General features: G+C 41.1%; 2 protein-coding genes and 1 long non-coding RNA gene across 36 annotated transcripts in view; 2 read left to right on the top strand and 1 right to left on the bottom strand.

Moving 5' to 3' along the window:
* Positions 1–10,132, top strand: part of plekha7b (pleckstrin homology domain containing, family A member 7b) — a 66,258-nt gene extending 56,126 nt beyond the window's left edge. For 17 of the 18 annotated variants that reach the window (XM_035160649.2, XM_035160708.2, XM_035160658.2 and 14 more), the window contains 6 exons: positions 551–760; positions 2,904–3,131; positions 5,168–5,301; positions 5,483–5,631; positions 7,654–7,839; positions 9,427–10,132. In XM_035160649.2, coding sequence (XP_035016540.1) covers positions 551–760; positions 2,904–3,131; positions 5,168–5,301; positions 5,483–5,631; positions 7,654–7,826 — 894 coding nt within the window. In that variant the 3' untranslated portion in view covers positions 7,827–7,839; positions 9,427–10,132. The remainder of the gene's footprint in view (positions 1–550; positions 761–2,903; positions 3,132–5,167; positions 5,302–5,482; positions 5,632–7,653; positions 7,840–9,426) is intronic. The other variant, XM_047340803.1, reaches the window with a different exon arrangement.
* Positions 10,133–10,309: 177 nt separating this feature from the next.
* On the bottom strand, positions 10,310–20,054 carry LOC118120744. The gene is made up of 3 exons (XR_004698239.2): positions 19,947–20,054; positions 15,442–15,651; positions 10,310–15,152 (listed from the first exon to the last, which is right to left on the bottom strand). It is a non-coding gene; the product is annotated as an uncharacterized LOC118120744 (long non-coding RNA).
* Positions 16,183–20,523, top strand: part of sox6 (SRY-box transcription factor 6) — a 136,950-nt gene continuing 132,609 nt past the window's right edge. For 7 of the 17 annotated variants that reach the window (XM_035174809.2, XM_035174889.2, XM_035175122.2 and 4 more), the window contains exon 1: positions 17,816–18,255. The gene's annotated coding sequence lies outside the window, so the exon portion shown is untranslated. The other 10 variants (XM_035175645.2, XM_035175720.2, XM_035175805.2 and 7 more) reach the window with 6 other exon arrangements.

The raw sequence follows: 20,523 nt of genomic DNA on the forward strand, positions 1-20,523 counted from the left end.
TTCAAAGTGAAGACACAAATAAACAGAGAGACAGCACAGATATACATGAAGTAGCATGTAACTCTCAATTCTGGATCATATCAATGACGTTCATTAAAGAATTCATTGAGAGTTAAGTTCTTTAATATTAAGAGTTTTAGTTCATCTGGAACCAGCTGGAAATTCACAGGTGGACTTCAGTGAAGGATGCTGTTATTTCTGCACTATGGGCTTTTGCACAAATAATAACCACCACCTTTGTCAGATGTAGATCTTAATATGTCAGTTTTTAAAATCACCAGGTACAAAATATTAATAATAGTTTCAAGAACGTTTTTGAAGATCAAAAGATCTCAGATTTTAGTATCTAGTATTTCAAGCTCTCTGCATCAGATTCTGTCTGTTCGCTCCAGATATGTCCTGTGCTCCTTTTGCATTTCTTATTTACATCAGCTGCTGTCTGCTTTTACCTTCTTGTTTAGCTTGTTGTTTTTTTTCATTCGACTTCTTTACCTTCAGCTGCACCTTTTGCTCTTGTTATCAACTCTCTTTTTCCTCCCACTCCTCTCAGGAGAGACCAAAAAGTGCCTTGGAGCGTCTGTACTCCGGGGAGCCGGCGCAGCAGCAGCAGCAGCAGCAGAGGGGGAAGATGAGTGCCGATGAGCAGCTGGAGAGGATGAAGAGGCACCAGAAGGCCCTCGTCCGCCAGCGCAAACGCACCCTGAGTCACGGAGACCGTCGCACCGCATCCTCGCGTCCGCTTTCTGCAGACTTTGGATCAGTATGTTACTAGAACAGTATCACACATAACACTCTCATGCTTGACGACAACCAAACCGAGAATGGCGATCTACGGTAGTTGTGCATGCCTTACTTCAGAGTAGCTAGTAATACATTCAATTAATGCAGTATGATAATTCACTACTATTTCATGCATGTTGTTTCATGCTTGAATTGATCTTTTTCCCAGCAGACATTTTGACTTGTTGATGAAGGGAACGCACAGGGTTTAAGCCCCCGCGTCTGAGTCAGCCTGTGGCCAGAGGCATTATGCTTCAGGGTTGGAATTTGTTGGTCAAAGGTAAAGGTCGCTGTGACCTTACAAAACTCATTTGTGTTGTGAACGCAACATCTCAGGAACACCTTGAGAGAATTTATTCAAATTTGGTACAAACCTTCACTTGGACTCAAAGATGAGCTGAATAGAATTTGGTGGTCAAAGGTCAAGGTTACTGTGACCTGAAAACTCTTTTTTACCTTGTGAACCTGTTATCTTAAGAACGCCTTGAGAGCATCTTTTCAGATTTGGTACAAATGTTCACTTGGACTCAATAGATAAACTGAAGAGATTTCAGTGGACAAAGGTCATCGTGATCTCATATGAGTCTGGAAAAAAATATATGTCCACTAAATCTGAACTGATTGGTGCAGGGTGGTAATTCCACCACCTTAGTAGTGGTAGAATTACTAACTTAAATGATGGCTCTGTTTTGTGCTGCTGTCCCATTAAGCCACTGTGACAGTGGCCGATAGGCAGAATAGCAGGACCTGAAGCAGCTAAATGGAATCCAGCCATCAATACTTTGTATCATTTACATCTGTGCATTTCTTGCTCTGACACGTCAAAACGTCTTCAGTGAAAAAGGCTGACAAAGACAGGTAACACTCTCTGCTTCACACTCTGTAGCACAAAAGTGTTTAAAATACATAACAATTGAAACGTGTTTATTATGAGGAGGAAATTATAACTTTTAAATAGGGATAATAATCTTGCTAATATCTTTAAGTGTCTTGCCTATCAAACATGTAACACACTAATTACCTCAGACATCGGACCTTAATACCATCCACTCCTCACATTCATTGATTTATGGTTATTGTTCCCTCTGTTGTATCCATCCCTTCTCTCCCCTGTTCACTGATCATTTCATTTCTTGGCTGTGGCTGATTTCACTCTGTGTACTTTAACCATTCTACCACCCTGTTTTCTACCTGGTGTCTGTCCTGTGTGTCTTCATGTAGATTTTAATGTTCTTCAGTTAAGCGCTGTTGCTGTCTCAAAGCGGTCCATTTATTTGTGTTCATGTATGTGTGTCCATGTGTGTGTGTGTGTGTGTGTGTGTGTGAGAGAGAGAGAAAGTGAAATAAAGTGCCTTATTTTTCTACTGACCAAAACACTGACATGCACTGAGCAATGTCTATTTAAACCGACTCAACTCAAGCTCCTCACAGTATTTTTCTAACTGGATTTACTTTAACTTTAACTTGAATGAAGATGGAGATGATCTGAGTGTTGATGGGTTTTGGGACCTGCTGTTCCCTCTCCCCAGGCTTTGTGAGAGGAAGTCTTCCATTTAGACAAACTAATGTGTCTGAAAACAAAGGTTAAATGATCTGACTGTTTGCTCAGTGTCTTTATCTGCTAATTACTTGTTAGTTATAAGAATCCTTCCTTTTGCATGTGAATGTTTGCAAATAAATAAACAATATTTTCTGATGAATAAAAATTGCCATGTTTTTTATTCATTATTTGTGTTATGTTAATATGAATGGAACCTCATCGGTGTGAGTGAAGTGATGTTTCCTGTTTATTTTAGTGGCATTGTGGCATCATCCTTATTTCTGTTGTGGAGAATTTACAGAATTCTCTAATGTCAGAGCCTTTCATTTCATTTACACATGCATACTCATCTATGCATGCTCCCCTTTTCTTTTTCACACCTGTACACACACACACACACCCTCTCCTCTATCACCAGTGATAACAGGTGTGTTGCACGGTACACGTTTCATGAAATTGAGCATGAAGGCAAGTGAAACGCGTCAGTTTCACCTTGACTTGAGAATCAAGACATCTTGATGGCAGCATCCTGTCGTTTGTTTCACAGTATATATATATTTTTTCCCCTGTGTGCGTATTCCAGTGGAAGAGAGAGCAAGAGTTTGACCTGCAGCTGCTCGAGAGGGCTGTTCAGGGGGAGGAGGCGCAGGGCGTTAGGAGCGTCCAGGGGGAGGAGAGACCCCCCGAGCACAAGGAGAGACCCCGGTCGCAGTCTGACGAATGGCTGACCTATCGCTCCACGGCCACAACTCCCCCTGCACAGGAAGTTGACCTGGAGCCACTAGATTATGACGTGGACCTTAACAAAGAGGTGAGTTCTCTTTGTCTCAGTGAAGAAATACAGCTGATGAGTTCAATGTCAATACTTAGACAAACTAGAATGTCACTCAGTAGAGTGCATACGTCTGTCGAGGCCCAACAGTCCCCTTATGAGACCACATTTGATCCAATAGATCCAGATTTTTATTTTGATCTGTGTCATTTGATTTGTGTCATCCCGATAAAAAAAAGACAAATGCAGATGAAAATACAACCTCCATGCAGCAGTGGTAATAAATAAAGGTAGAAGAAGAATCATCACATTCACTCAGAGACAAAAAATGGAAGGAGTGTGTGTATGAGTCCAGCCCAGTCAAACAGTCCAGTCCAAACTGTACAAGAAGTTTCTGCAAACTGAGATTGTTATTTATTTTTCAACTTACTGAACTTAGTTCCTGAGAACTGAATAAAAAGAACAATCCAACTGATTTGGGTGTTTGGAAGCTCTTTTATCCTTTATAAATACAAAACATATAACTAAGAAGTAACTTTGAATACATCAAAAACTTTGAGCTGATACCCATTGCCTCAGTTGTAGTGAGGAACATGCCACAGAGTTTGTCATTTTCCTCTACATCAGCATCCTGAAGCAATATTGTGGGATAATTGGAAGACAACTGTGTTAATGAAATTGTCAATAGTAGCAGCATTGACCACTAAAAGAACGCCATCATCGTATTTCACTGGGAACGCTAAATGCCTGAGTGAGTTGTCATGTTACTGTGAAAACAGCATTTACACCCACCCCACCCCATCTTCACAGATTCACTCTACTGTTAAAACTATTTTGGGACTGATGGGACGGCTTGTTTTGTTCTACCCTGGATATTGATATTGTCACATGAACACCCTCTTTCAGTGTTAAAAAAATAAATCAAATGTTGGAACAGCAAACGTCACATCGAGTGCTGATTGTATGAGGCTGACAAATGAGGTAGAAGAAAGAAGCAGATATACATCTGTAATACTGTGTTGATGAATCACCAGCACCACCCACTAATGTTGGATTATATCTGTTTTCTTCCAGCTCATTTATCTGCCTCTGTCTCACAGTTACAGTCTTTATGTGCAGCTGCGTTCTTCCTCCACGAGCCACGTGTGAGGTTGTTTTTCATGGATGAACTAACATTAAACGACACACTGCAGCAAGAAACGTTTAGTAGTCAAGAGTGTAATTAGTTCTCAACTCCTAAAATTAAAATTAAACTTTTGAACTGTCGTGTTTAAAGGGCGACATCTCCCACACAGCTCTTTCTTCATTCATGTAAACCTCAAATTAAAGCTGAGACTTGGCACTTAACTTTTGTTGTGTCCATTATTTTTATTTCAAATTGAAGGAGCTGAAGCTCAGAGGCTGCGGAACAAAAATTGTTTTTTATAACTGTCCAATTACTTGCAGCCCTGACTGCGTGTGCTGCTTTCAGTTTTAAACAAACAGCTAAATTACCAGCTTGTTGTAGGTTTAGCTTCAGGAGAGCTAGAGCTCATCCCTGAGCTCATTCTTACCTCTCACTCTACTTATCATTAATTATATGTGTAAATTATCTTACTAACTGTCACCGTATTCAATATCTCAACTCTGAAAACCTGAGCTTAAACACTGTCTCTTCAGCCTGGCTTTTAATTAGATATGGTTTATAGACATACCTTTATTTTATTCACTTATTTTTTTGCATCTATGCTGTACATTTTATTCCATTTTACATAACTGTTCTTATTATTATCATATGTTTTATTTGCCTTTATTGATGATCTCTTCTATTTTTTATTTATCTTAATTGTTATTATAGCTTTTAAAATTTATTTTATTATTTAATTTCATTGTCATTAGTTTTTTTCTTATTTATTCATCATCGGCCAATTGTGAAGCTCTTTAAACTGCACGAATCTGTATGAAAGGTGCTGTACAAATACAGTTTGATGAATTGATTAGACTTGTGTAAGTGGAGTTGTTTTGTGTCACACCTCAGAGCAAATGATGCTAATGAAGCAGTTTGGGTCCTAACACACATCATATCTCTGTCCTAGCTGTCTAAGCCTCAGAAAGTGCTGATCCCAGAGCGCTACGTGGACTCAGAGCCCGAGGAGCCGCTGAGTCCCCAGGAGGAGGAGGAGCGTCATCGTAAGGTGGAGCGCATCAAGAGCATCCTGGCAAAGTCAAGGTAAATCAAGTCTTACTGTTAGTGCATCAATACTATATCAAATATCAAGTATTACAGAACTGCATTTCTATTTGAGTGTGGCTTATTCAAATCTGACTCTGGTTAGACCAAGATGAAAGATAATACCCCCACTGCACTATCATATCAATAACAAACACGTATCTGTGTACATGGGGGGTAGTGTGCAGAACCTGGCACCTCCAGTGTCTGTGGACAAGCCGGAGTCGGGGCTGGTGGCCCTGGACTCAGCTCTGCAGGAGCAGGAGAGGATCATCACCATGTCCTACGCTCTGGCTTCGGAGGCCTCGCTCAAGAGCAAACTAGTCGCAGGTTGGTCATTCATATCTTTTCATGGTTTCTTTGCTTTATAAAGGGAGTGAGAAAATCTGTATTTTACAGGAACACTCAGCAAAATAATGACTGTATCTGCGAAAAAAGAGACAGTTTTAGTGAATTTTCTCCCAGTAACACATTAACATCTTTTGGTGGAAGAAGAAGGGATAGAAAGACAGGGACGCAGCCTTTCAAGAACGCTGGATTGATGAAGTGGAGATGAGAAGGGCGTAAGGTGCAGAGTCGGGGCAAAAAGGCTGTTCATTTCTTAATAACCGAACATTATTCCTTGTTAGCGGCTCAGATGGTTTCTAATTGCGATCCGTGTAGAATCTTTCAGACGGGGGAGGAATCGCTTGATGAGGCCATTTTGTGAGCTGATCAATGACCCAGTCAAACTCTCCTTCTGCATACCACCGCTGCTGCTTTGAACGTAGCTCTGAACCCGCATAAAAGACACTGCACTCACTTTTCATCTCTTTCATACTCTACAGCAGGCAGGCAGGTTCATTTCACTGGAGCTGCAGCAGATTGTCAGTCTGCCTGGCACGCACACACACACACACACACACACACACACACACACACACACACACACACACACACACAACCCCACACAGTATATCTGTCACACACAGTAACACTCAAGCTGTCAGCATGTGTGGAAGCTTAATATGCACAGCGAGGCAAAGTCAACAATTATAACATTATTTCCAGCATAGAGAAATGTCAGAGAATATAACTGGTGGCATCTTGTCAGTGGAGACTGAATCAATGACTTTCTCTCCCTTTGGTGTTAAAGGCAGGTGTGGTGGTGGAGGTGGTGGAGGTGGTGGGGGGGTGCACTTTCAAATCAAGAAGAGTCTGTATTATACCTCCAGCATGAAAGCAGGAATATTCAGCACTACAATTAAATGCAGTTGGCCTTTATATATTAAAATAGGTGGTATTCTGATCAGTTACATTTGTAATTAGTTGTCAGAAATATTGAAAAGAATCTCAACAAAAAATATCTACAAAATATGAATGACTTACAAAGTACATTGTGTAGTTCCTCTTTAAGCATTTTTTTTTTTATTCTGATGAAATGAAACCGCACAGATCACAATAAGCCTCAAACGCTTAACGGTGGTGTTGATATTAAACGACTCTAATTTTCCAACCTAAAGACTTTTGTCTAATTGATATCTTTCAGTTATTCACGTTACCTGAAATCTTCTACATTTGATCAAATCTGCATTGAACTATTTATACTACGATACACTTGAAAGCTGGGAAAAGCAAACGCACATACATGTGTGAAGATGCTGTTGAAGAAACCATCTGTATCTACATTCATGAGTAAGGGCGGGGCTCCTTCACAGACACAACATTCACCAGCAGCTACTTTTGTCAAGTTATTTTTAAGCAAAATGTCAAATTTGATATTATCGACAGATTCATTTATACAGTGAAAACACAAAAGGTGGCGTCTTTAGATTTAAGAATTTTCACTGTGTTCAAATATCAGCCCTAAAAAGTACATAAAATATTTCATGTACAATGATATACAAATAAAAAACAGAAGCAGAGAATAATTTTTCTGATCATTGATTGTAACGATTGTCAGTTCATTGTGGGCAGTGTAGCAGATCACTGAGCAGGAACGCTTCATGGCAAAGCTGGATTTCACAAGGACTTTTTGTGATGAACTTTGATATTTTATGTATTAATTTATCACATTAACAGAAAACAAAGACATTCTCATCTGGTTATTTTAACTGAAAAAACGATTCTAGTGACTTTCCCCCCGAAAAAAGTATATAAAAATATAGAGTGACATTAGGTTTAGTTCCTGCAGAGTCAGCAGTAGCTGTAGTTGACAGAGCGTCATCACTGTCACAGATGTCTGTCCTTTAATCGTTTTGTTCTCAACCATTTCTCCGTATTAAAACTGTCCCACAACTGGACACAGGACTAACATCACATGTCGTTTTTCTCCCTCTGTCTTTTCCTCTCCTCTCCTCTTCCTGCTCATAGTTCCACCACAGGCTAACCTCCCCACTCCTCCTCCCCCGCCCCCTCTTCCTCTTCCTCTACCTCCTCCACCTCCTCCTCTCCCGCCCGTGTCTCTGGCTCCTTCGTCTCTGGCTCCTTCGTCTATGGCTCCTTCGTCTCCTCTAAGCAACGGAATTCACTACACGTTTGTCTAACCTGAGAAATTAAGTAAGGCCCTGAGCTGCATGTTTCACGGTGCTCATGTTCCCCGGGGGGCCGCCGCACTGATCCTCTCTAACAAGGGGGCCGCGGCGGGCCTGGCACCTCGCTCCGTGCTTGCGCTGCTCTGTTGTGGTTGTGGGAAACACGTCTCGTCTGGATCGGGGAAGCCCTGCCTCCGCTCCCATTACAATCAAAACAAACATCTGCAGGCAGTCTGCTCATCCCACTGTGATAACTGTGTGTAAATTGTTTTTTTTTTTTGCCTCTTTTTTGTACCACTGCCAAAATATTTATGGATGATTGAGGAAAGAAAAGGCAGAGAGGAGCAGGACTGTTTGTAGCATTGTGTGTAATTAACAAAAGAGACACCTTCTGATTTAGCGCCTTGACAGTTCACCAGTCAGCACAGCTGCATTCCTCCGCACCAATTAGCTCCCCATCTGTAGCCTGGCAGCGATAAGCCAGAAACACACACACACTGGATATCAGCGTCACTGGAAACGCAGGAGGAAGTGTCATTTCACCGCCGTATTAAAAATAGACTTACCTCCATCAGACAGACCTGACAAATACCTGATTACTCCATTTAATTTCTGTATTTGAAGTGGTTCACTTAGGAGGCAAAAAGCTCCACGTGTACAAATAAGTATGGAGGGAGATTGAAGAATAAGGTTCCATACATGTCCACACATATTTAGAATAATTATGTATCACACTGTAGGAAAGTGTCCATCCAGCTGCATTTAACCTTTGACATTTATGTATAATGCATGCCACAAGAGGTCAAAGCATGAAATGACCCGATGTCAGTGTGGCATGATGTCATCATTAACTGTATAAGGAGGCTTTTTTCCTTAAGAACTCGTGTGGATGCATGTTTTTCCACTTATTATTGTTGTTGTTGTTGTGTGATTCTTCTTTTCCCCAAACTGTTTCTCCTGAGTCGTCTCACCTCACGTTCAGGTCGGCTGTTAGTGGGGCTGGGATGTGCCGTAGGTTTTTGTGGTCAGTTGTTGTGAGTTCTGCGATCAGACAGGATCTAATCGTCAGATTCTGTGTCAGTATAAAGATACAAGAACTACAGCAGAGATCACAAAGCTGTTCACCAGTGGACGTGGTCGTGCAACATTCACATTTGTTTTCTAACGGTTGTTTTACAGAAACTGAGAATTTGCACTTTGCACTAGTGTGTGAGGTTTACTCACATGTTTACTGATCATACAGGTTTCATATTTGTGTGGCAGCTATTTCTGCCTTAAACCTCCTGATAATATCCTTAATGATTGTCCCCTGATGTCTCTTTTAGTAAACTAAGTAAAGTTAGTAAGTTATTACTAAGTTTAGGTGTACGTTTAGGGGACAGGCTCATCCGACTAATACATATTTACATCTAGGAAAAAAACAATTTGCTTAGTGTTAAGGATTAAAAGGAAAAATGTACTTCTGATCAATCTTAAGACAGAAAGAGCCTGGCCTTTTGTTTCTGTGACGAACATAAAAACTCACTAATTCATTCTGTTGTTGTGACGTCTTCTTCTCTGACTTATGAATGTTTGTGTCCTCACTCTGTGTTTCTTCCTCCTCTCTTCTCAGCTCAAGCCATCTCTGGACACTGAGGTGCTCGTCCACATCGACAGCCACTGGATTCTGCAAGAAAAGAGGATCCTGTTTGCTTTTGGACATTTTCACGTTTCCATACAGCAGCAGAGGAACCGTAGTAAAGATTTACAAGACAAAACATTTCTCTCCGAGGCTCAAACAGCGTCGACTCTCCGAAACACTTCTCAGCACTAAGAGAACGCTTCCTTAGGAAAACTGCGGGAGCTGCTGTGCTTATTAACTATGAGTGTCTAACAAATGTTAATCTCATAATAATAAAAATAAATATTTTCTACATGTTATTGCACTTTGAATTGTACACTGTATAGCGTTTTCAAGGTATGACTGATTGGCTTGTACTTGCAGTGTGATCTCAACTGGGAACATTTACGAGTTTCTTTTAGTTTTTTCAGGTACAAAATGTTATGAACAAGCTGTAAGGAAATGTGTCATGACAGTTACTATTTTTATCAAGACTCAGATAGTTTTCTTACACCAAACCCCTTGAGATATCATGTGTATGTATCGGTAGCACTGCCAGTCTCCTTGTAGCTTGCCAAAATGAATTTTATTTTTGCTTACATCAGGACAAAAATAACCCTAAACATATTTTCTGTGTGACTGGGGGGGGAGGTTGCACAATGGAAATTTATAAAAATGTGAATATTAAAGATATTAACACAGCTTCTGGTTCATCACATACAAATGTGTTTATTTCCTGATATTTCTGATATGTTTACGTGAATGAGTTGAACACCACGCTATCAGACGAGTATTTAATCAACCAAAGATATGAAATTCAGTAACTGTAAGAGGAACGAAGCTAAATGTTTACTCAGCCTTTGATGCCAAACTGAGCCGATTTAAAAACAGTTTTAAATGAAGGAAGAATTTCAAACAAATTATAAACCCTGGAAACGGTAGTGGTCTAAATAATCCCACAGGGTCTAAATGGTTTGAGCCGGAGTCATAGAGTTCAACAGCAACAAGTAAAGTGTGTTTGCAGGAGCAGGACAGTGTTGCCTTCCACAGATTGGTGTTTTTCTTTTCCTGCTGTCCACTTCTAGAGATTTGAATCCACATGGTTTTATTATTCTTCAATCTGATTAAGAAATTAGCCCCAAAAAATCAATTTAATCATTAACATTTAACCCAAAAGAGCCTTTGTTCTTCATCATATTTCGCCGATGCATTTATTGAACGAATCTTTATTCCAATCATGTACAAAGGAAACATACAAAATGTGCACTCATCACAGCTCCAGGATTCTCTTTGAAGCCCCACATTGATTGCCATGACCTATTAAACTTCATTCTATTATTTGAAAAAGGAACCAAACTATGGCGTGCTCCGAGGAGGTGAAGTTTCAATACAAAAAAAAACTGAGAGGCTTCTTGAAGTGTTTCTTAAGTTCAAAGCTTTTTCCATCTCAAAAGAGCATTTTTAATTCCGTGTATTTTCACCCAGGAAGGTGGATACTAATAACTCTGGATTCTGAAGTACAGAATTCATATCTTTAAATGATGAACCCTACCTCCTTTGCAATTGTAAAAAAGAAATCTCTAAGAACATGCGATTCAAAAAGAAAGGAATATTGAGAATATGTTTTAAATAAAAAAGTGAGACATTGCCTTTATGCCCAATTCTTGCAGTTTTCAATACGAATATTTATTACATTTATCATAAATCACTGCGGTAAATATGCATAAGCAGGATCTTAATGGATGCAGCGCCCTCGCCTTGGTTCGCCTATCTCGCAGCGAGCTGTTGTGTTGCGGCTCCCTCCCAAGTGACATCTTTATCTCTGATTGGAGAGTAATTACTTTCACTCGTCTGCACCGCGGCCGTGCTTTGAAAACACCTGAGAGAGAGAGAGAGAGAGAGAGAGAGAGAGAGAGAGAGAGAGAGAGAGAGAGAGAGAGAGAGAGAGGATGCACCTCCCACAGCAGCCACAGCCTCCCTGCCTCCATCTCTCCTCCAGGGTCGGTGGCCCACAGCACCAGCTGGCCCTGGTGGCTAGAAGACCCATCGCATCCTCTGTTCTGCTTATTCCGCAAATAAAATGGGATGTTTTTCCCTCCTCCTGCAGAAAAATTCACCCAAGACCCTCCGCTGAGAATTGTGGCATTTCCATGTATTGACGTCTGGCTGCTGGTTCATATACATTTGTTATTCTATGCTCTGGACTTCAAAGAGAATGAAAGAGGGCCTATTATGCTAATTGGGTCCTGTTCTGTTAAACGCAATCACGGCCTCCCGCATTAATCCTTTACTAAATACTTACTGGCTTCAGAAATGCTTCTTCACATGGGGAGAGACTTAGACACATGCGGCTCAGTTTCCTGACAGGAATCTTAGTCAGAGTGGGTTTTCTACACGTAAATAAAAGCTAATAAACAAGCAGCGGTAAATAAAATATCTCACGCTGAATAAAGCTCCGGTGTTTACAGTGTGCTGCAGAGACACAGATCAGGCTGAGGCTTTGACTTTTGTTGCTTCTTTTCTTTTTTTGGCAGGTCTGTGGTTGAAAGGAGGAAACCTATTGAGACCCTGCTGAGGAGTCCGACCTTGTTCTCAGGTCTACATTGTTCACTACACTGCACCCTGCGTTTGTAACATATTCACTATTTTCCCCCTGACAGCCGCAGAGAAAGGAGAAATCCTACAGTGATTCCCAGAGATACCTATATTTCCATCACATAAATATGATTGTTACTCGCCGACAGTGTCTGAGGATTAGACTACAGTGGGAAACACAGTGGGGATCCGGATTGTAGTCCAATTGTACAAATACAAAAGCAAGGAAGCCGATGCAATAGGTGCTTTGATTTCAAAAGAGTATTTTATGCTGTTTTATCATTCTCCAGCTCCACATACGGTACATTTTTTAATATGTAAGAAATAGAATGGAGATTTGTTGAATAATTGAAGAGTTAAGAATCACTGAATATTTTTCCCAACGTGTGTGCGCGCTATAAAAAGAATAGAGGGAAAGCTGGATTAAAGTCACGCTGCACCACAGTGGCTCTATTTGCAGAAATTAAAACAATAGCTTCTGTGGAAATCTTTGATTCCAAAGCCACAGTGTTTATGTATTAAAGCCGCGGCATCATTTGGGAGCAAGTGTAGAAATAATAAATATTGAATAATGCGTTTACTGGCGTAATATAACAGAAAGAGAACACAATTCCTCCGACATAAATGATTAAGTGCGTGTTTGAGAATGTGCTGTGTTACATTAAACAATGAATTCATCTCATGTTCCTTAAACGCTCGGCTTTTACAATACCTACAGTGAATTGGGCTTTTTGTACATAAAAGCAATTGCTTTGTAAATGAAGCAAATGCCTCTGGGCCTCCTCTTTAATCTAGCTGCTCCACAGACACACACACACACACACACACACACACACACACACACACACACACACACACACACACACACACACACACACACACACACACACACACACACGCACACACACACACTGAGCTAAGGGAAATTTACATACAGTCAGCAATGATGCCATTGAAACGGCTAAATGTAACTTAAGGTCCACAGTAAAATATAATGGTACATGGTACTTTTTAATTGTATTGGCTAAAATGAATATAAGCCACATAGAGCTGTGCAATAAAACAATAATCATCCCAATATAAATTGAATCAAGAGCAATTTAATAAAAGTCCAATATATATCAATATAATGCTTTGTATAAGCACCGTGAAGAGCTGTAACATCTAGTTGATCTACCGCAGATTAGTAAAATACAGTGTCAGTCACTGCCCAGTAAAGTAGAGTTTAAACCACAACCTTGACTCAGGAGTGAAAATCAGTCTTTAAACTTAAAAGAAACAATAATGTGACGTTTATCATAATGATCATATTGATATCGACTGATAAGAACATTTTCATCTCAATATGATTTCAGCCATATGGTCCAGTCCTAAAGCCACATGCCAATAAGTATAAGAACATATTAATCTCAAAGCCTCCATTTGAAAAGGTTTTGGTGAAACACAAACGACAGCGGTTGCAGAAGGAAAATTCACTCGTCTCTTACATAGATTCACTGATTGAGCCTCTGAACTAATGTGCTGACAACATAGATCACATATCGTCTAATACTGGTCAACGTGTATCCACGAGTGTTACAGACTTGTATATTTGTAGTATTGTTGGCACGGGCTGTGTGATGGTGTCCCTGATAGCTATATAATTAGAAATGGCATGTTGCACTCCTTATTTCAACATGATTAATCAGTGGTTCTCTGTTAACTTGAAAGGAAATATTAGATCCTGACTAAACTTTGATGAAATCCAGAGTTACAAGTAAGAGATTTGGGTCAACTAATGAGAACAGAGCGTCCCACTTTGCAAGTCCAATTGAGGGAGAGAGATGATTTGCATGTATGCAAATAGTGTTTGAATTAATTGCGTAACTTGGCATCCGGTAATGACTAAGTTGTGTTGTTGTTTTCTTTTTGTTGTTGTGGAAGTTGATCTTTTTTACAACTGGACCACGTCGGTGGTGGAGAGCGTCTCACTCACTCGACGGCAGAGTGTATATCGGGTTGCGTCATTTCTCTCCTCTTACTGTACGTTACATTTTTACACTCTGTATAGAGCAAATCACAATGAAGTCATTATGCTTTTTTATGAGCTGTTGACAGAGCAACATGTTCTCAGAAACAACACGTTCCAAATACAGATGTAACGTCTCTAATCCTCGTGTTTGTATTGAGATAAATGTTGGAGGTGGCAAAATGTTTACATTTTTAAACACTGGCTCATAGCAATTTTACTTTGTGTTACAAAGCTCTTATTTACCGTGTGTGTGTTCGGCAGGTTTACAACTCTATATACATTTATCTGAAAACACTGAACACAAGACTATTTATACAAAGAGAACTGTGTTATTCTGTGATATTGGATATTCATTATCTGTTTATAGCAGACGTTGGCAAAGCCATGAATAAACACTTAAAAATACCCTCATATTTGGTAACAGATATAAATACAATATAAATGCTTTTAAAATCTCTGGACACATGATTATTTACATGACTATAATTGTGTTATTCTGCAATTCAAGATATATATTATCTGTTTATAGTTGATGTTAACAAATCCATTAATAAACACTCATACCTGTTAATAACTGTCTCATAGTGTGTGATAAATATGTATTAATTGTTTATATGTTGCTACTAAAAGCTAAATAGAGGGTTAGGATAAACTGTGACTGGTGAATGAAGGGGGTGAACCCATATCCCGGCACATGTTATCCTTCCTTTTTTATAATCCTCTTTCATAATGCAGGTAATTATGAATCCTCATTGTGAATACTAATCACTGTGGTCCTGAGCATGAATCAGCTGCACACCTTTGAAACCTGCTCCGCGTGCACTGTAATCAAAACCCCCCCCCCCCACCTCACCGACTGACTGACTGAATGGTGTTCTCTAATTAACCATGCAGAACAGGAGAAGAACACATGTTAATTTAATGTAACAAAAATGTTGATTTTCATGCACTCTCCTTTTCAAATATTTATGGGCTAGACTTGAATTTTTCGAGATGCATCAAAGACTCACAGGGTATGCAAATGTGTCTGCCTTATACCCCCCAACAAGTTGGACTGTCTTTTCTTTTACTCCTCTCGCGGTCTGCCAGCTCTGCCAGCCGAGCTGGAGAGAAGAAGCCATCACCGTCACCTCTGTGAAAAAGAAGAAGAAGAAGTGGAGCCTATATTTGAGTTTTTATAAATGTGGTGGACACCTGCTGGGATGAACCCATCAGGGATCGTCTGTCACAGGTTAAAGCAAAGTAAACATAATGAGTCATGAATCATTTCTTTTACTTCTGATGGAGATCAGCTTGTTATTTTGAAATGTGGTCTAAAAACAGCAAACTCGCGTGTTTGAATCATTTTACCATGAGCCTTTATTAGAGTCCACTATTGCTGAATAAATGTTAGAATAATTTAAAGCAGCATTAAAATTCACCTTAAAAACAGCAGCAGTCTGTGGTTCACATCTTCTGATTTGTGTCATCTGATGCTGCGGGACAGAGGATACACAGGCATGTGTTTCCCCCAGTGTCCAAAAGGTGGCGTATGAGACACGTCAAACCCAGGTTTCAGTGCGGGTGGCGAGAGGAAAGTCCGCAGCTTCAGACTCACAGCAGATATCACATGTGAAGCATCATGCGTGGATCTGGATAAATACAGAGTGAGACTCGTGAGGGAGCATTTATAATTACTTACAATTACATTAGTACAAGAGGAGGCAAGAATTAGATTCTTATCATTTTAGATCGTTTAATGTCAGGAGGAGCTCAAGTTCAGAAGTAGAGAAAGAAAGTTTCTTATTCTAAAGGTAAGTTCTTTCTTTCTTTCTTTCTTTAATATTAATTTCACACACACACACACACACACACACACACACACACACACACACACACACACACACAAACTGCAGACGTTGCAGCTTCCTGAACAAGAGGAATCAAGGAGACTTTAAACTTAGAGGAAATAATAAGTTGTTGCTGCGTCTATATTGGAACATTGCGATGCTCCTGGAGTCTGATGGTGTGATGTTGTGGATGAGTCTCTCTCTCTCTCTCTCTCTCTCTCTCTCTCTCTCTCTCTCTCTCTCTCTCTCTCTCTCTCTCCTCCTCTCTCTCTGTCACTCTCTTTCTCCCTCTCCCTCTCTCTCGGTGCCTCTCCTCCCTCTTTCAGCTCTATGTGACTCTGCAGTTAACAATCAGATTTTCCTCGTGCTGTCTGAAGCTCTCTGTGAGTAACTTTCTTATTTCTATTGTGTGATGCATGTGAATCTGCTGCTGTGACACTTGTGACATGTAGAACCATGTAGAATAAGTGACTGGTGGAGGATGAGTGCTGTGGAACGTGTTCATTTATTAGGTTTATGTCCCTGTCACCCAAATGCTGCGATTGATTTTTAGATTACAACTTTTCCTTCAGCTCTTTTCTTTTTTAACTTCTTCTCTGATCTGTGTACGGTTCTTACAATTGCTATTTCTGTGCGTGCGTGTGTGTGTGAGTGTGTGTGTGCGTGTGTGTGTGTGGCCTCCTCTGAGCTCAGCTGATCGTTTCAAACATCTGGATCATGTCAAACAAGATAAGTGTTTCATTGTAAAAAGAAAAAGAAAGAAAGATTCTGTTTGGACGAGGGATCTGTGGCTCCTGGCTTCTTTAGCTTTTAAAAAAAATGACAGTAAATGACATAGGATTCATTTACTGTTCTAACATAATATTAACTGAATAACATACATTAACATACTGATGCATAATATTGATTATTTTAGTTACAGCTTCTGTAACTTCAAAATAATTGTATGCATAACAAAATAAATGTAGCCTTTGAATCTGTGAAATTCAATTTTAAATAACATTTTATCTGGTGTCATTACCAACAAAAAAAAACAATTACACATTAATCGTTTTTATCTCTAAATTTAAATCGCGTGATTATCCGAATTAATAACGTCTCTACGGTGAGTCTTTTATTTTTAGCGTGTTCTTTAAATGTTGTAATTTAATTATCTCATGATAATATTAAGAACAACAACGCAGTGTTAAAACAATAGGATAATAATAAAACGCTCGACATGACGAGATGAATATAAAAGTTGGACGGGATGACGTGTACAAATAATTATCTTTAATATCCAGAAAAGCTGAGGTGGATAATGTGACATGAAATCTGCAAATATTTGAATGGAGAGCCGGAGATGTGTGAGTGGTGTGTGAATCAAAACGTGCTGTGATATCATCAGGTTTCACTTCTTATTAATTAAAGAGCAATGAGCTTCACGTCGGTGGTATTTTTAGTTGCCGATTGATTTTCATGCAAATATGACACAAGTCTAAACTGGTCCCTGAACTCTTCCTCCTCCTCCTCCTCCTCCTCAGCTCACATCACATATTTTCTCTGTTCCTGCAACAAACGTCTGATTCTGAAAACTCTTTCACTTTTACTCCGGAGAGGTCAGCCCGTCATTTCTCTGATCATATTTATTCTATAAGAAACGTGTCACTTAAAGAAAAAAAGTGAACTCAGGAGAGAAGTCGCACTCAGCTGTGCAGTGTGTGTGTGTGTGTGTGTGTGTGTGTGTGTGTGCGTGCGTGCGTGTAGCCTGTGCAGTGATGAGCATTTAAGTAAAGCTTATTAAAGTGAATAAAGTGCGGCCAGTAACCATCCTCCCTGACTCCACTTTTCCTCCACCACACATCCCTCTCTCTCTCTCTCTCTTTCTCTCTCGCATCTCTTGTCTGAGAGGAGGAGGAGGGTGAGCAGGAGGAGGAGTGGGGGCTGGGGGCTGGGGGTGGGGGTAGTCCTGCCTCTTTGCCTTCCTCAGATCAATGCCCTGGCCACTCACTTTCTGATGTTGCACGACGGGAAATGCTTTGAATACTTGCGACATGGCTGCGCGCATTGATTGCCAAGATTGACAGCATCAGCTCCGTCTCCTCTTGTCTGAGCGAGGGAGAGAGAAAAGGGGGGGAGACAGAAAGAGAGAGAGAGAGAGAGAGAGAGAGAGAGAGAGAGAGAGAGAGAGAGAGAGAGAGAGACAGAACAGGTAGGCGAACTACAACAGCCACTTGTTTTTTCCCCCTGTGAGTGGGACAGCTGAAGTTCGCAGAGAGAGTAGACACGGGGATCCCTCCTTGCGCAGAGCCGCGTGTGAGTAAGTTTTCAGTCCAGCAGATCCTGTAGCTCAGAGACCGTCTTCGCGCACAGGCACAAGAGGGGACGGACGCACGGTCATCCACTCCACGGCCCCGGATCCTCAAGGTAAACAACACGTCCCACTCGACTTTGTCAACACGCGACACTGCGGTGGGGCTGACGCTTTCATCTTCTGCGTGTTTTTGTTGCCGATTGCCCCCCCCACCCCCCCCAACCAACCACTGAAAAGAAAAAGTGGAGCGGGGCGCGCTGTCTGTCAGTGGAGCGGCGCGGCACAGACACGGTGCGCGCGGTTCAGCTGGAAAACCACTTCCAGAAAGTAAAGTGGGCGCGTTGGGTCCACGAGGTGCGTGTGTGTGTGTGTGAGACAGAGTGCGCGAGTGTGTGCGTGACCGTCAAAACTTTAATCACCGCGATTATCTGATGCGCCGCTTTCACCCAAACACGCCGAAGTAAGAGGAGGAGGCGGAGAGAGGCGCGTTTACGAGCTGGATTCACCGCGGAAATCAGCGAATCTGAGCGATAACCGACATCCAACTTGGTCACAAGTGAGCTGCGACACATCCTCAAGCGTCGCCGCAAGGTTTGAACTCACGTTTGTTGTTTGTCTCCCTTTGTTTATTCCAGCAGCCGTGCGAGCGGACACACGCAGTTCAGACTGTTGATCGCACTTTAACCAAACACCATAAAAAGCCGCGGTCGTTACTGTTGTGTTAAACGTGTAAATGTTGACAGTGGTTTTGGTGTGTGTTGTTTACATGTCCCGTAACTTTCCTCTTGTGCTGGTGGCAGTTTCACTTGTGTCCACGACGCGGTACCATTCATTGACAGTGACGTGCGTCCCGGCAGCTCTCCTCGTCCCTGAGCTGGACAACTTGAACGTGAAGCCTTAATTCGCTCCGGTCTTGTTTCTACCTTTCCCCCCACATTCCCCTGCTCTTCACCCCCAAACTGCTTCTGTCGTCCGCACATTTTCTGTCTCATATTCTAATTGTCACAAACCCAAAGTTAGTGCGCGGCCCCGGTTCAGGCTGCTGGCTGGGAATCCACTCTTCCCCAACAACTTTCTCGGGAGGTCACGGGGAATTGACCCGTAAAGAATGCATGCGCCATAAATGAAATTCAACAATGTCCATTTAGAGGAGATGCACTTGAACGGACACCTTTTCTCCCATTTACGCAGAAGTGTGTGGAGCTCGGCGGACTCAGCACAAGTTCAGTGTGAGAAGTGCCAACGTGCGTAATACAGCTGCTTTTCTCGCCTTTTATTCCGCCGCTGTTACGAGACAATTAAAAAAACAATTAATCGGCAGGTCTTTAAATAAAATCATTATTGTTTTGATATTTTTAGATCATAATGTAAACTATAATTATTTGGTGATTATTTGGAAATCACTTACAATATTTTTAATACAATATTTATGCTGCACAAAGTTAGTGATTAATTAAGTTTATTATAAAGGGAATAAAAGTTAAATACAACAGACGGAGGGATGATATTGTCAGCGTGTTACGCAGACGTGTGTCACGATTTTAAGACGTTTTCCTAAAACAAATGCAGGAGTTATGGTATTAATTTAATTAGAATAGAAAAAGACCTGAAGGACAACACTGTAAACTATTTTAAATACAATCATATTAATGCGTATTTCATGTGTTTATTAAAAACGGACTACCTGCGTTTTTAACCATGAAAAACACCTGTGGATAATGGCTTATAAATACACATCCTGCTCTTAAAACGCCTCTAATATAAAAACACAATTTCAGGGTTCTCTTAGAAATAAAATAAAAACCTGGAGTTGTTTGTGCTGAGGTAAAGTTTTGATCCTATGGAGGAGTCGCTCTCCCTGTGGACGCAGGTCTCCTCATAAGGTAAGGCGGTTGTGGGACCAAATGCGAGCCTAAATGGCACGTTTATAATTAGACTGCCCATTCAGCACATTGTCCTGATTGCTATACAGGGACACTCGGCTCTGTCTGTGTCTCTATAAGAGTTGGTGTGTGACGGCTGCTGCAGCTCAGCGTGTCGCTCAGCGCACACAGAGCTGAGGAGGGGAGCGAGTGAAAAGCGGCATCACAGCCCCTCTGACGCACAGACCCCGCACTTTGCTCCCATTTAACATCTCGCACTTATTATTTTGCGCACAGGAGGAACAATCTTAATGAACCACCTTGCTCCTTTGTGCACTTCTTGGCGATTTTTGGCGCACCAACTCGGATCATAATAACCGAGGAAACCGTGTGTGTGTGTGTGTGTGTGTGTGTGTGTGTGTGTGCGTGCGTGCGTGCGTTGATATGATTTTTGGCTGATCCCCTCACATCACTTCTGCTTGTTTTATGTTTTGGGAACATATGTGTTTTGCCGTCTGT

The sequence above is a fragment of the Hippoglossus stenolepis genome, chromosome 1, assembly GCF_022539355.2.
Source record: "Hippoglossus stenolepis isolate QCI-W04-F060 chromosome 1, HSTE1.2, whole genome shotgun sequence".
NCBI lineage: Eukaryota > Metazoa > Chordata > Actinopteri > Pleuronectiformes > Pleuronectidae > Hippoglossus > Hippoglossus stenolepis.